The following is a 14,702-nucleotide window of genomic DNA, read 5'->3' as shown; positions in this document are numbered from 1 at the left end:
CTGTAAACAGGTTTAAATTTTTCCATCGCACGTACCGTATACGAAATGTATTTGTTAGTGTGTTTGAAAATCTGGTGGGGGAGCATGTGGGTTGTTAATATTTTCACTGTTGAAATAGGGGTCTCCTGAAAAGAAAGGTCGGGATCCACTATTCTTCAATATAATTAAAATATATGGATTTAAAACAGACAACAGGAAACCCAATTAGCAATTCACTCTCAAGATGGCTGCTGAATACAGTGCATAACAGCTTTTATTTACACATCTAATTATTTGCAATTCAAGTAAGTGTGCTGCATGGACTATTGGTAAATTATAACATTATCCCAAATGATGACTGAAGAGTTAGTGGCTGGATCAAAAGAAGCTAACCATATTCCATTTGTTTTTTTACGTTTTCAAAATAAAAATAACATTTAGATAAGTTAACAGAAAAGCTGATCCAGTTTCCCAAAATAGACTGAGTTAAAGTCTAGCTTTCTTTATTTCCTTTGTCCTTCTGTTGGTTGATTTCCCAGGTGAATTTGGTGCCTCTGTCCTGAAACAAAATAAACATAACATGTTGGTCAATTAGCATCTACAAATTTGTACCCTTGTTTTCATTACAGATTTAAATTTAGAATGACAAAAAAAAGTTATAATAAGTCAAGCATGAACCGAATCTTTGCGTTTCTGGTCTCAAATAAATTTCAGAAATAAAAAATCCTTTCCTTAAAAAAATTTTATTCACTGATCTATTTTTTTATTTATTTATTTTTAGAAATAAACTAATTACCTTACCTTAATTTGAACTCCCAAAGGCATTAGATCATTGCGAAGAGCATCACAAGCCTTCAGCAAGGGCAATCTGTCTTGCTGTGGTCTCTTTCTCTGAAGCACTTGGCTGGTGTGATGTTCCTGAGTCGCTCCATCCTCCACAGAGAGAGCAAAGTTTCGAACTTCACTGCGAAAATGCACCAACTGCTCCACTACATTGTGTAAAATATTGGATGATTCAGCGCTGGATGACTCCTGAAATAAAAAAAAAATGCAGTCCTGTGTGAAATCCATAATAGTGGCATTTAATCCACTTGTTTTTATGTCCATTTTGAATCTGAAGATTTGTTTTTGTGATTTGTATTTTCAGAGTTGGCTATGACACCGTTTGGCTGCTGTTTATCGGATTATCATATACCTAAGCGATATGTAATGATCAGAGATGGACAGTAACGAATTACATTTACTCACTTTACTGTAATTGAGCAATTTTTTTGGACTTTTTAAATAAGTATTTAAAATCTGAAATTTAAATTTTACTTAAGTATGTTTTGTTTGAGGTATTGTACTTAACTACATTTTAAATCATTTCTGTTATTAAATAAAAAATAAAAATAAAAAATGCAAGTGGGAAAAAAACGTGCCCCGGAAAAACTACTGAACTGATTGATTGCCGTCGAATTCTTATGAAATTATAAAACCCTGGCCATATTTAAGCATCCACTTTGACTTCAAATGGAAAAAAGGCAACTGCTTTATTATGCATTTAAACTGTGTTTGCCCAAGGCGACTGAACTGGTGGCTTATAAAAACTCGACATCAGCATGTTGAGGTAAGTTAATAATAATTACACAGTAATTATTCGTCAGTAATTCGTTCTGGAACATGTGACAAGTGCTGAAACTGACAAGTATTTTTTTTAATGCAGTACTGTACTGTATTAAGGCATTTTTAACTACCCATGATTTAGGCTTAAAATGCACAGAAACACTTTGGAAGATATTCTAGGTCACTGCTCGTAAGCTAACATGGGACTCCTCATGCATCTGTTTTACCGCCATACTGAAGATTTAATGCGAGAGTCATATCGAGTTCTGAGCATGCGACATGTGACGAAACATTTTTGAGTTGTCATAACGTGACAGGTACCGAATTAGACGAGTTCCGCAGCAGACGAGTATCGAGGTGTTACTGTATCTTTAGTTTAAATTGCTGCTTTAGTTGCTGAAGTTGGTTAGCACCAAGGTTGGAAATGAACGGGTCAAAATTGTCAATGCATAATTGAGCTAGCTCTATTACTTGTCACTATTTAAGTGTCATATGAAATGAATGAAAAGTTTTATATTTTCGAGTGGATCTGCTGATGTTGCATTAGATTTAAGCATTAATGTATAATCAATCACACACTTTTGTTGAGAACGCAGCGCTTTGATTAATCACTGCAGAAAACGCCAGAGTTATTCAGTGCATGCGCTTGCTGTCTGAATTCTGAATCTGCATTTGCGATTTCTCTCATTATTATAAATGACATTATAACAAGAGATTCTGTTTTCTGCTAAAGTAAATACCTTACATTAGACTTAAGTCCTGGACCGTAGCTTTTTTTTTTTTTGCTGTGGCACTTTAATTTGTAAAGGTATTCCTTCAATTAAAAACAACTAGTTGACGTGTCCTTTTTAACCACACAAGAATCCACCCCACCCCTGCTGTTAAAAAAAGTAACTAATTTTACTGAGTATATTTTAAATTGAGCTACTTTTTACATGGGTAGATTTTAGACCGGTAACTACTTGTACTTCAGTAAAATTTCCTTGAAGTAATAGTACTTTTTCTTGAGTAGAATATTTTCTTACTCTTTCCACCTCTGGTGATGATCTGTTCTGACTAGTCAGAAGTGTTAATTTCTTAGAAGAGCACTTAGATAGTAGCTCCAACAGCACCCATTCGAGTGTGTTAGGATTTCTATCATAATAACTTACACAGAGTCCTGTGAGGCAGATGCAGCACATGAACCAAGTGTATCAAACATACAAACCCGATTCCAAAAAAGTTGTGACACTGTACAAATTGTATATAACAAAGGAATGCAATAATTTACAAATCTCATAAACCTATATTTTATTTACAATAGAATATAGATAACATATCAAATGTTGAAAGTGAGACATTTTGAAATGTCATGCCAAATATTGGCTCATTTTGGATTTCATGAGAGCTACACATTCCAAAAAAGTTGGAACAGGTAGCAATAAGAGGCCGGAAAAGTTAAATGTACATATAAGGAACAGCTGGAGGACCAATTTGCAACTTATTAGGTCAATTGGCAACATGATTGGGTATAAAAAAAGAGCCTCTCAGAGTGGCAGTGTCTCTCAGAAGTCAAGATAAGCAGAGGATCACCAATTCCCCCAATGCTGCGGTGAAAAATAGTGGAGCAATATCAGAAAGGAGTTTTTCAGAGAAAAATTGCAAAGAGTTTGAAGTTATCATCATCTACAGTGCATAATATCATCCAAAGATTCAGACAATCTGGAAGAATCTCTGTGCATAAGGGTCAAGGCTGAAAACAATACTAAATGCCCGTGATCTTCGGGCCCTTAGACGGCACTGCATCACATACAGGAATGCTACTGTAATGGAAATTACAACATGGGCTCAGGAATACTTTCAGAAAACATTGTCGGTGAACACAATCCACCGTGTCATTCGCCGTTGCCGGCTAAAACTCTATAGGTCTAAAAAAAAAAACATAACCAAACATGATCCTGAAGTGCAGACATTTTCTCTGGGCCAAGGCTCATTTAAAATAGACTGTGGCAAAGTGAAAAACTGTTCTGTGGTCAGACAAATCAAAATTTGAAGTTCTTTTTGGAAAACTGGGACGCCATGTATTCCGGACTAAAGAGGATCAAGACAACCCAAGTTGTTATCAGCGCTTAGTTTAGAAGCCTGCATCTCTGATGGGGTTGCATGAGTGTGTGTGGCATGGGCAGCTTACACATCTGGAAAGGCACCATCAATGCTAAAAAGGTATATCCAAGTTCTAGAACAACATATGCTCCCATCCAGAAGCCGTCTCCTTCAGGGAAGACCTTGCATTTTCCAACATGACAATGCCAGACCACATTCTGCATCAATTACAACATCATGGCTGCGTAGAAGAAGGATCCGGGTACTGAAATGGCCAGCCTGCAATCAAGATCTTTCACCCATAGAAAACATTTGGTGCATCATAAAGAGGAAGATGTGACAAAGAAGAGTTGAGCAACTAGAAGCCTGTATTAGACAAGAATGGGACAACATTTTTATTCCTAAACTTGAGCAACTTGTCTCCTCAGTCCCCAGACATTTGCAGACTGTTATAAAAAGAAGAGGGGATGCCACACAGTGGTGAACATGGCCTTGTCCCAACTTTTTTGAGATGTGTTGATGCCATGAACTTTAAAATCAACTTATTTTTCCCTTAAAATGATACATTTTCTCTGTTTAAACATTTGATATGTCATCTATGTTGTATTCTGTATAAAATATTGAAATTTGAACCTTCCACATCATTGCATTCTGTTTTTATTCACAATTTGTACAGTGTCCCAACTTTTTGGGAATCGGGTTTGTATAGCTCTCAGGCTTGGGCCAGGCAAATTAAGATTCTAATCTGGACCAATAAATAACCACAGGATCCATGTTCTTAAAATACATGGACAAAAAAGACCTAGTCTATGTTATTCCACTAGAGGGCAAAATTGAGCAACTGTGGGCAAAAACAGGTGTATTTAATATATTAAGATTTAGGAACAGGTGTATTTACTATAAAATTGAGATTTATTTCGTGATTTGCATTTTTATATGTGTAATATAACAAATTAGCGCACACTCTTACAGAAAAATGGAAAATAAATGTCAGAATTGCAAAAAGTAACTCTAGTAGCTTTATTTTGGGCTGCACCACACAAGACCATCACTGGTCATTTTCCTGTAACGCCATGCACAGCTGGTTTATTCCTCATTGCTTCTCTTCAGCTCATATACATAATATGGCATGGAAATACAAAATTCTCCTTCTTGCTTTTTTTGTCTACAATTGATAACGTAAAAAAAATGTAAATAAAAGTTTCTTATGTTGTAGGCCAAGAATTCAAGTTTAAGCTGGCTAAAAGTAATCAGTGAGAATGTATTTCTTTTTTGTCCAGATATAAATCTGACTGGTTTGTACTATATTGTTTGACTTTTCCTGCATGAGAACATTCACTTACTGAGCTCAAGATACACACTGCATGTTAGATCAAGTTCTAAGATATTACATACAGTTCTAAGATATAACACCAAAGACGTCTGACCTTTTCATGCAGCAGATCAACTCCAAGAACATCCATAATATCCCTGATGTAAGACAGAATTGCTCCAAACACTGCTGGGCACCTAGATCCTTCATTAACCTGTAAAGAGGCAGAAGTAAGTAAGCAAAACTTCTCACTACTGAAATTGGTTTATTAAGGATAACATAAAATAAATAACGATAAGAAAAAGTGTCTCGTCTTTTTTCCAATTTGTCCAGCCCATTTTCCTCAAGGTTTGATATGTTAGGCATATTTTCTGAGATGCTCTTCTGCTCAGCACAGTTGTAAAATAGGGGTAATTTGATTTAGCATTGCTTTCCTGCTAGCTCGGTAAAATGTGGTCATTCTCCGCTGACCTCTCAAGGCACTTCAGTTCACTGGATGATTTTTGCATTCTATATACTCGGGATGGTCGTGTGAAAATACAACAATATTCCTGTTACTAGGAACACATTTTTCTTTACCAAAATCCGATTTTTTTTTTTATATGAACAGTAGCTTTAGCTCTAGACTGGAATCTGTATGATTCTAAGCATTGTGCTGCTGCCGTTTCCTCAAAATCTCAAATTGAGAACGAAATACTTCTTAAAAAACAAAAAAGTCTAATTTACCTACAGTATGTAGTATACCACATATATATTTTAGAGTGGTCAATGTGCAGCTTGTACAGCAGTATAGATTTACTGTCCTCTAAAAATAACTCAACATACAGCCATTGTTGTAAAAATAGTGAGTACACCCTAAGTGATAACAGCTGTACGTTGTTTAAGCATGCAAAGCCACATGTCCTATTCATCATGTTCATGTTTTTGTCTGCTTGACAGGACCATACAAATGCGTGTATCTTGTATTAGAGCAGTTCAAATGTGGTGCTTTGAGTACAATTCTCTCATACCGACCACTAAATGTTCAACATGGAACCTCATGGCAAAGAGTCTATGAGGACTTGAAAAGTAGAATTGTTGCTATCCACGAAGATGCCTCGGCTATTTGCAGATCGGAAACACCCTGAAACTGAGTTAAAGTACAGTGGCCAGGGTCATACAGAGGTTTTCCAAGACGGGTTCCACTGGGAAAAGACCCCGCAAGGGTTAATCAAAAATGTTGTGTCCGCGTGCTGTGTGTCAGGTGCAGAAGCTGCTTCAAAAAACAGATGCATGAGTGCTGCAGTATTACTTTAGAGGTTGCAGAAGTGGAAGGTCCGCTTGTCAGTGCTCAGACCATAAGCCACACACGGTTGGCATGGCCATCACTGCAGAAAAAGCCTCTTCTGAAGCTGGCTCACAAGAAAGCCCTCAAACAGTTTGCTGAAGACAACCTTTCCAACAGCATGAATTACTGGAACCATGTCCTGTGGTCTGATGAGACTAAGATAAACTTTAGCTCAGATGGTGTTCATCATGTGTGGTGACGTCCTGGTGAGAAGTATCAAGAAAATCGTGTTTTGCCTACAGTCAATCATGGTGGTGGTGGCATCATGGTCTGGGGCTGCATGAGTGCTGCTGGTACTGGGGAGCTGCGATTTATTAAAGGAAACATTGATTTAAACATGTACTGTGACATTCTGAAGCAGAACATGATGTCCTCCTTTAGAAACTGGGCCGAATAGAAGTTTTCCAACATAATAACGACTCCAAACACATCGCCAAGATGGCAACTGCCTTGATGAGGAAGCTGAAGGTGAAGGTGCTGGGGTGGTCAAGTATGTCTCCAGACCTGAACACTATTGAGCACCTGTGATGCATCCTCAAGTGGAAGGTAGAGAAGCACCATGTGTCTAACCTCCAGCAGCTCTGTGATGTCATTATGGAGGAATGGAAGAGGATCCCAGCAACAACCTGTGAAGCTTTGTTGAATTTCGTGCCAATGGTTTTGACAAGTTCACTTACTCACTAGGGTGCATGTTGAGTTATTTTCCGAGGAAAGTAAATCTGTACTGCTACACAAGCTGCACATTGACTACTCTAAAATATATTCATTTCTATAGTATTGTCCCTTGAGAAGAGACACTAAAATATTTGCTGAAATGTGAGGGGTGTACTCACTTTTGTGAGATACTGTATGTATTACCTTGGAAACAGGCTGAAGCTGACAGTTTCCATGGTAAATGAGGTTCATGATGGCCTCCATTGCATTTGGTGTATCAAAGTCATCTGCAAGTACATTTCGCACAGTGGCCTGTGTGAGTGATAACCTAAACAGGGCACAGAAGAAAAACATGAAAACTTTTCATTTATACTCAATCTACTGTTAAGAACTATATTTTTGTTTTAGTTACCATGAAAATAGAACACTTGTCCCAAAAATATCATAAATTTTATCTGTATCTAATCCGATTTAAATGATTTAAATTATACTTATTTAACAGGAATTAAATTAAATTAAACTATCAATTAAATTTATAATTATTTGGTAAATTTTTATAAAATCATGTCATTTTTATTTGAGCTAATTATATTCAGATAACGAAAAGAAACAAATAACAAAGTTGAGTAATTTAAACATAAAAAATGTGATTTTCTGTATTTATTATAGAAAGTCACCAAACATTTTATTTGAGTTAAACATGTTCTTTTCGCTCAAAGTTAGACATTTTTTTTTGCTTATTCACTTCTTTAGTTTTAGCATAGCAGCAGTATGGTAGCTCCTACCTCTCCCATAAAAAGCTTTCATGTATGTCTTGGCACTGTATGTGACCCTGCATGTAGGCCTGGGCATTATGGATGAAGTCAGAGATGGATGAGAGCGTAGAGCGAGCCTCAATCAAACTGGCATCACTGTAATCAATTGCTAGGGAAAGGAAAGAGAGTTAAACCACTGAATGTTATTAAGGATTGTTATTTATGACCTTGTTCAGTTGGAGCCTCTGTGTGAAAATAAAAAGCTTACCTGATCTGTACTTGGTTAAGAGACAAAACAGCCTAAATTCATTGGCAGTATATGACTGTAAAAACTCCTACACAAAGGAAATAAAGAGAGAGAGAGAGGAGGATAAAGAATCCTGAGTTTAGGGCAAGATAAATTGTACAATGCACTCTTCTGAGGCATAGTGGTGTTGTAATGTTATATACAGTGCCCTTTAAAAGATTGGAGAAACATATGCATGTTCTTTTTGTTCATAATGCAACAAACTACCTATTTGAATGGTATGAAGATTTACTTTGAAAAAAACTAATATATAAATGTACAGGTGTACGAACTTAATTTTCATTGAGCAGATTTAAGTTCGATGACTGAGCAGGCCATTCCATGACAGAAAACACTCCATCTGATTGTTTGATTTCTAAATAACGCTTACACAGCTTGGACGTGCTTTGGGTCACTGTCATCTTGTACCGTGAGGTTAGTTCTAATTAGCCACAGTCCAGGGGGAATTGCATTTGGTTAAAATATGGAATGAAAGTGATGTTGGTTCAGTATTCCTTTCACCTGGAATAAGCTGCTTCCAAAAACCATTAAGCTTTCACCTCTATATCTGACTGTGGATGTGAGTAAGAACATCTCTTTATATTTTAGTAATTTTTGTTTTTAACAATAAATATTGAATCATCACATTATGGTAATGATGGATGAATAATCTAAAACTTTTCCCCCAACTTTCTCTGCGGTCAACAGTGCAAAGTAATGGAGATTGTGTTAGAGAAGTGAAGAAAAGACTGCAGGCAGGGTGGAGTGGATGGAGAAGAGTGACAGAAGTGATTTGTGGTAGAAGAGTATCTGTAAGAGTGAAAGGGAAAGTTTATAGGACTGTGGTGAGACCTGCGATGTTGTATGGTTTAGAAACAGTGGCATTGAGTAAAAGACAGGAGGTGGAGATGGAGGTTTTCTTTGGGAGTGACAAGGATGGACAGGATTAGAAATTAGTTTATTAGAGAGACAGTGCATGTAGGACGTTTTGGAGACAAGGTGAGAGAGGCGAGATTGTAAAACGCTAAAAACTCACACTGTGTTCACATGTACACTAGATCAAGATAAAGCTGTGCTCCAAATGGACATTAGCACACTTTTAATGTATTATATTTTAGAGAAGTATAAATTTTAACGCATGAATTTTAGAGAACCTACCTTTATTGTAATATAATTCTTCAAGGACTTGGACATCTTTTCAGCACTGCCTTTCAAATGGAGGTGGCCTAAAAAAAAAAAAAAAAGCAATTATGTTCGTTCACTAGAAGAATCTTTTTATGGCTGCTAAAAGCCGTAAGCATACAGATGTTGTATGATGTGTAACACATTATTCTATTTCACCCTTTTGACCATCACTGACATTAATTAACACCTGAAGCTACCAAAATAGCATCAATTGGGAAACTCATCTGCTGTTTTAACATGTTAAATCAGGAACCAGGATGTTAGACAATAAACTGCTCAGCAATTTTTTTAGTTTTAGTGCTGCAAAATGCAGAAAATATATATACAATTTTTGTAAATGTATCCACACAAGTGTAGTGAAGACCTGAAGGTGAACAGTGTATAGATATGAGCATTACCTGAATGCAGGAAGTAGTTCCCCCACTGGTCACACTTGTGGTAGGCCTCACACTGAGCAATTTCATTCTCATGGTGAGGAAAGGCCAGGTCGACCCCTCCCGAATGGATGTCCAACTGACTTCCAAACACAGAGCTGCGAAACACAGTACAGCAAAATCACCTGAGGTCCAAGCATAAAGAATTCAATGTGCAATCAGAAATCTTTAAGATCATGCTTTCTGTTAGGAAATTTTATTTGTATTGCATGTGACATGCATGCAAAGAAAATCTGTACACATGCTAATAAGAATGAAAAATCTTGCATTATATTTTATGTTAATGCACTTCTTTTAATTTCAATTCATTTCTATTGTAAGAGCACATTTTGAAAGACTAATAAAAGATGCTTTATGGGATATACCCATGGTGCATTGTAATTTCTCAGTAACATGACAAATCTGTATTTTGTTTGTTTGTTTGTTTGTTTGTTTGTTTGTTTAATTAACATCAAGAAAGAGGTGTTTAAAAAAAAAAAAAAAAAGAAGTGAGAAAATTACTTTAATAGTTGTTTTGACTTTACTTAGAACAAGAACAAATGTATTTTACAGAAATGAATAGTTACAAAGTGTATAATTATTATATTATTATTAAAAATTATCAATGAGCAGCAAAAACGTGCTGTAATATAAGAGGAATAAATCACTTTGACACCTGCTGTGGTTGGAAAATAATCAACTTTGTTTTGGCAAGACATCTAATTTACAGAGTGCACAATTTTTGTGTACTCCAATAAACCCAGTAATTTTATCAGGGTTAAGTAAGTTTCAAACCAGGATATATACCAATATCGAAACTGTAAGTGTAGAACTGTAAATAGGTTAAACTACAGATACTGAGATTCATTCCTCATATGAAAATTAAGCTGCGTTCTACCCACTCATGTAAAGCACAGCATGAATATTCAAGCATTTAAGCAGACAGGCATCAAAAAAAGATCAGCAGGAAACAAAAGAGGTACTTACCTTGCAATAGTGGAGCACTCAATGTGCCAGCCAGGTCTTCCTCTTCCCCATGGAGACTCCCAGAAAGGTTCAAGTGGCTTCCAGGCTTTCCACAGGGCAAAGTCTCGAGGGTTCCTTTTATCTTTGCTCTCTGGGAAAACAAATCATTCTATATCAATACCATTAGAACAATATAACATAAAAAACAAAGCACGTTAGAACTTATAGGCCTTTTTGATGTTTTGATGAAAATCTAATGAATACTGTTGTTATTAATAATACACTATATGGACACCGGACTATCAGATTCCCGTACCATATTTTGTCCATATTTGCTGTAAGAATAACCTTCACTCTTTCAAAACGATGTTCCATGAGATTCTGCTGTAAGGTTGTGAAGGTTTGTGCTCATTCAGCCAAAAGGGCTTTAGTAAAGTCAGGTACTAATGTAGAGGCCTGGAGTGCAATAAACATTTCAATTTATCCCAGTCTAATAGGGTTGAGGTCAGAGCTCTATAGCAGGCCATTCAAGATCTTCCACTCCAACCCATGTAAACTATATGTTCATTGAGCTGGCTTTGTGCACAGGGGCATTGCCCTGCTGGAACATGTTTGGGTCTCCTAGTTCAAGTGAAGGGAATATCTACAGTTGTGTGACTCAAGATTTGTGGGAACAGTCTGAGTAGGAATCTCATATGGCTGGAAAAGTCAGGTGACAAAAATACTTTTGTCCATATAGTGTATGTAATGTCACTGAAGGTCAGGCCACTGAAAAAGCAATCCAATATCAGCTACATTTGACTTTTGTCTTTTGATAAACAAAATAGTTCACATATTTGCTGACACGTGTGAAGTATATGCCTACCTGATTCCCCAGCAAAATTCCCAATGTTCGCAAGCTTGCCGTAACGGTTGCCGATTGATTGAGTATCAAAGTAGACATCCCCTACGGTAAAAGTGCATAATTTCATTACGAATTTCATCAATTCACCATTTTGTGAGCGTAAATTGAATAAATAAGGAACATTTCTATTTATTTTTTAATGTTTTAAATGTAATTTCTTCCCTTTACTTAAATATATGTCTTCTTGTAGTACCAATATAATAAGCTTATGCCAAACAGTGTAAATGTTTATCACAAGGCAGACCATCACATGCCTGCTAGAGATGCAACACAGAAGGAAAACTGACCTTGGCTCGTGGCATAAGCATGACCATTTCTGATTATGCCCTCAATGAAAGCTACAATCTGAGGAATGTTATCTGTGACTCTCATATACACAGATGGCGGGAGAACCTAAGAAGCATAAAAATGATCAGTTTCATGGATATACCAGACACTTTCATTTCTATCCAGTTGTACATATATTTAGTCTGATGATATATAATTTCATATGTGTATGTATACGTAGAAATTAAAGGAAAATGTATAGAAAAGCTGTACAACTGGATTTACGAACATATTAGACAAACAGGATCCACCAGAACTACCGTGCGTAGAAGTTACCAAATTCCCAAAACACATCCCTCACTTTGAGTTGTGATATTGGTGGTGTTCAACTGGTTTATAACCAGGTGTCCTTTCATCATTTTCACACTCATTAAACCATTCAGTGAGCCCTTGTGACCTATGCATGATCCAGGAAGAGACCAGCTCCCAACAAGATAGAAATGTTTCAAATGTATTTATATTATAATGTTTTAGAAAAATTAAAAGATGATCAGCCTCATAAAACTCTGATTTGTAGTGACCCTTGCATTTAAATCATGACACATCTATGGCAGATGCATGCCGCTATAGAGCCACAAGGTTTTCTTTTGTCACTTCTCCATATGTACAATATGTATTGTGTGTATGTAATGATAGATTTCATATGAGACCTTCAGGGCCAGCATGTCTCTTTTAAACTCCTCTTCATACATTCTGGCAAGTACAAGCGGTGAGATTCTCTCCTACCAGGAGGAAAAAATAATCAGAGGATCACAAAAAACCTAGAATCTCCTGTTCAATTTATTTTTCTGTACTTGTATACTATGATCATTCATTTTTTGTATCGTATAAGTATGGTACAATCCCAGTCAGAGCATACTTGCCTCAAGGCTTCTTTGTATGATCTTATCATCGACGTCTGTGATGACCATGACATGAGTTACGTTTATTCCGAATATCCTGGTTAAAATCCTCTGCAGGATGTCGAATCTGACGTAAGAGCTTGCGATGTGAAATGAAAAGAAAACAATCAGGCAAATATTTATGTTTTACGATAAGGTCTGTGGACACCTATCGACATCCCGTTGTAGATTTTGACCTGTTTTAAGAACCTCAAGGAGCCACAGGAGCATTAAGTGAGGTCAGATGATCTACAGCAGGGGACACCAACCTTTTTGAAACTAGCTACTAGAGCTACTTCTTGGGTACTGATTAATGTGAAGGGCTACCAGTTTGATACGCACAGTTTTCAGTTTGATCTGAAATAACATATTTGCTCAATTTACCTTTTATTATGTTATTATTAATAATTAATGATAGTTATCTATGTGAAGACACTGATCATGTTAATAATTTCTAATAATAATTATCAACAATGATTTAACAAAGTAGAAAACAGCTATTTTTAGAAATAATGTGGTCTTTGCAGGCTACCTGGTGCACGGGCACCACGTTGGTGACCCCTGATCTACAGCATTTTTTAGTTTTATATCAAAGGTATTCAGTAGGGTTCTGTGCAGGCCACAACTACAGATTAAAACCTGCATATGTGTAATATATGTGAGATATACATTGTACTTTATATTATGTTATTAAGACAGTCGTTTTAAATTATTGTAAAGGACAAAAACATTACATTCTTTTTTTTTACATGTATGTTCCTTGACTCACCATGCATGACCAAGATGGGCATGATCATAAACTGTGGGGCCACAACTGTACCTGTAAAAGAACACAAAGCAATTAGATCCAACTAAAAATGTGCAGTATGGTTAGACTTTAGCAGAAAGGTTTCTTTACCAGGTTGCTCTTCCCTCTTGTGCCACAATCAGAGGCTCCTTCTGTTTGGTGAGGCTGTTGAAAGTTTTGATGCCAGTGTCATAACCAGATGGTTTGGTCCATTTGCTCCTGATTTCCGTGCACCGTGTTCGCATTGGGACTGTTGGAGTTGTGTAAAATGCTCCATGTCCAACCTTGAGTCTGCAGTTCCAGACTGCACGTCTGACCATACTCACACAAGGCCTCATTATTGTGCGCTTGTAATTAAACGCAACATTTTTCAATATGTAAACTGTCCATAACACGTCGCGAGGCGGCCGGAAGTACACTACATTTTCTAGTTTATTCAAAATTTATGAGCTGCGTTTTATTCCTTTTTTAAGGTGATATATGAACAGATAAGCTGGTTTGATAAAAAAAAAAAACTGACAATGACAACCGTGTCTAGGTGATCAGATTGCTTCACTCGTGCTCAGCTTGTTGACAGTGAATTCAAGATGGCGGCTTACAGTGCAGCTTTGCCGGGGCGACACTCACCATGGCTGTGTCTCAAACAGCACAACTCCCTCTCTATAAGGGCACTAAATATGCGATAGTACAGCAGTTTCTATTATTTATAGAGTGCACGGAATATTTTAATATGCGATTCAATGGCGTAAATGGCCATGTAATGGTCCATGTAGTAGTAAATAGTTTAGTAAATGCATTATAACGTTGACAGGCTTTACTTGGCCCAGTTTCCGTTTTAAATACATACAATAAACACCATCAGCACTCCGCAGGGATGCCAGATTTGTGAAGTATACAAATAAATATGAAAGCGTCAAGATTGAAAGATTTTAAACTCATAAATCAGCTAATTGTATATCATTATTATTATTATTTTATAAACTTAGTCCTGAACCAGGGACTCTGGTGTATATAAAATCTATTGTTTATATTGTAGTCACTAAATAGTTTGCACAAACCCTAAAAACGTGTTAGCAAAATATAAACATTAATATGGTGTTTAAAGGTATAATATTAATAGAATATAATAGTATAATATAATAATTGTTCTTCTTTCTGCTTCTCCCATTCTCCCATCCACAGCGGGTCATCCGTCTCCATACCCCCCTGTCCTCTACATCTGCCTCTTTCAACTCAACT

General features: G+C 36.6%; 1 protein-coding gene across 1 annotated transcript; it reads right to left on the bottom strand.

Annotated features, from left to right (window-relative positions):
- Positions 1 to 235: 235 nt before the first annotated feature.
- On the bottom strand, positions 236 to 14,308 carry cars2 (cysteinyl-tRNA synthetase 2, mitochondrial). The gene is made up of 15 exons (XM_046837611.1): positions 13,575 to 14,308; positions 13,446 to 13,496; positions 12,659 to 12,776; positions 12,446 to 12,517; positions 11,756 to 11,861; positions 11,430 to 11,510; positions 10,586 to 10,715; positions 9,584 to 9,717; positions 9,159 to 9,226; positions 7,983 to 8,049; positions 7,745 to 7,883; positions 7,164 to 7,287; positions 5,094 to 5,192; positions 781 to 1,011; positions 236 to 538 (listed from the first exon to the last, which is right to left on the bottom strand). The coding sequence occupies exons 1-15, from the start codon at positions 13,799 to 13,801 to the stop codon at positions 473 to 475; spliced, it is 1,713 nt and encodes a 570-aa protein (XP_046693567.1). The 5' UTR covers positions 13,802 to 14,308; the 3' UTR covers positions 236 to 472.
- Between the last annotated feature and the right edge of the window lie 394 nt (positions 14,309 to 14,702).

This window comes from Silurus meridionalis, chromosome 24 (assembly GCF_014805685.1).
Source record: "Silurus meridionalis isolate SWU-2019-XX chromosome 24, ASM1480568v1, whole genome shotgun sequence".
Taxonomy (NCBI): domain Eukaryota; kingdom Metazoa; phylum Chordata; class Actinopteri; order Siluriformes; family Siluridae; genus Silurus; species Silurus meridionalis.
This window is presented reverse-complemented; position numbering and strand designations above follow the sequence as displayed.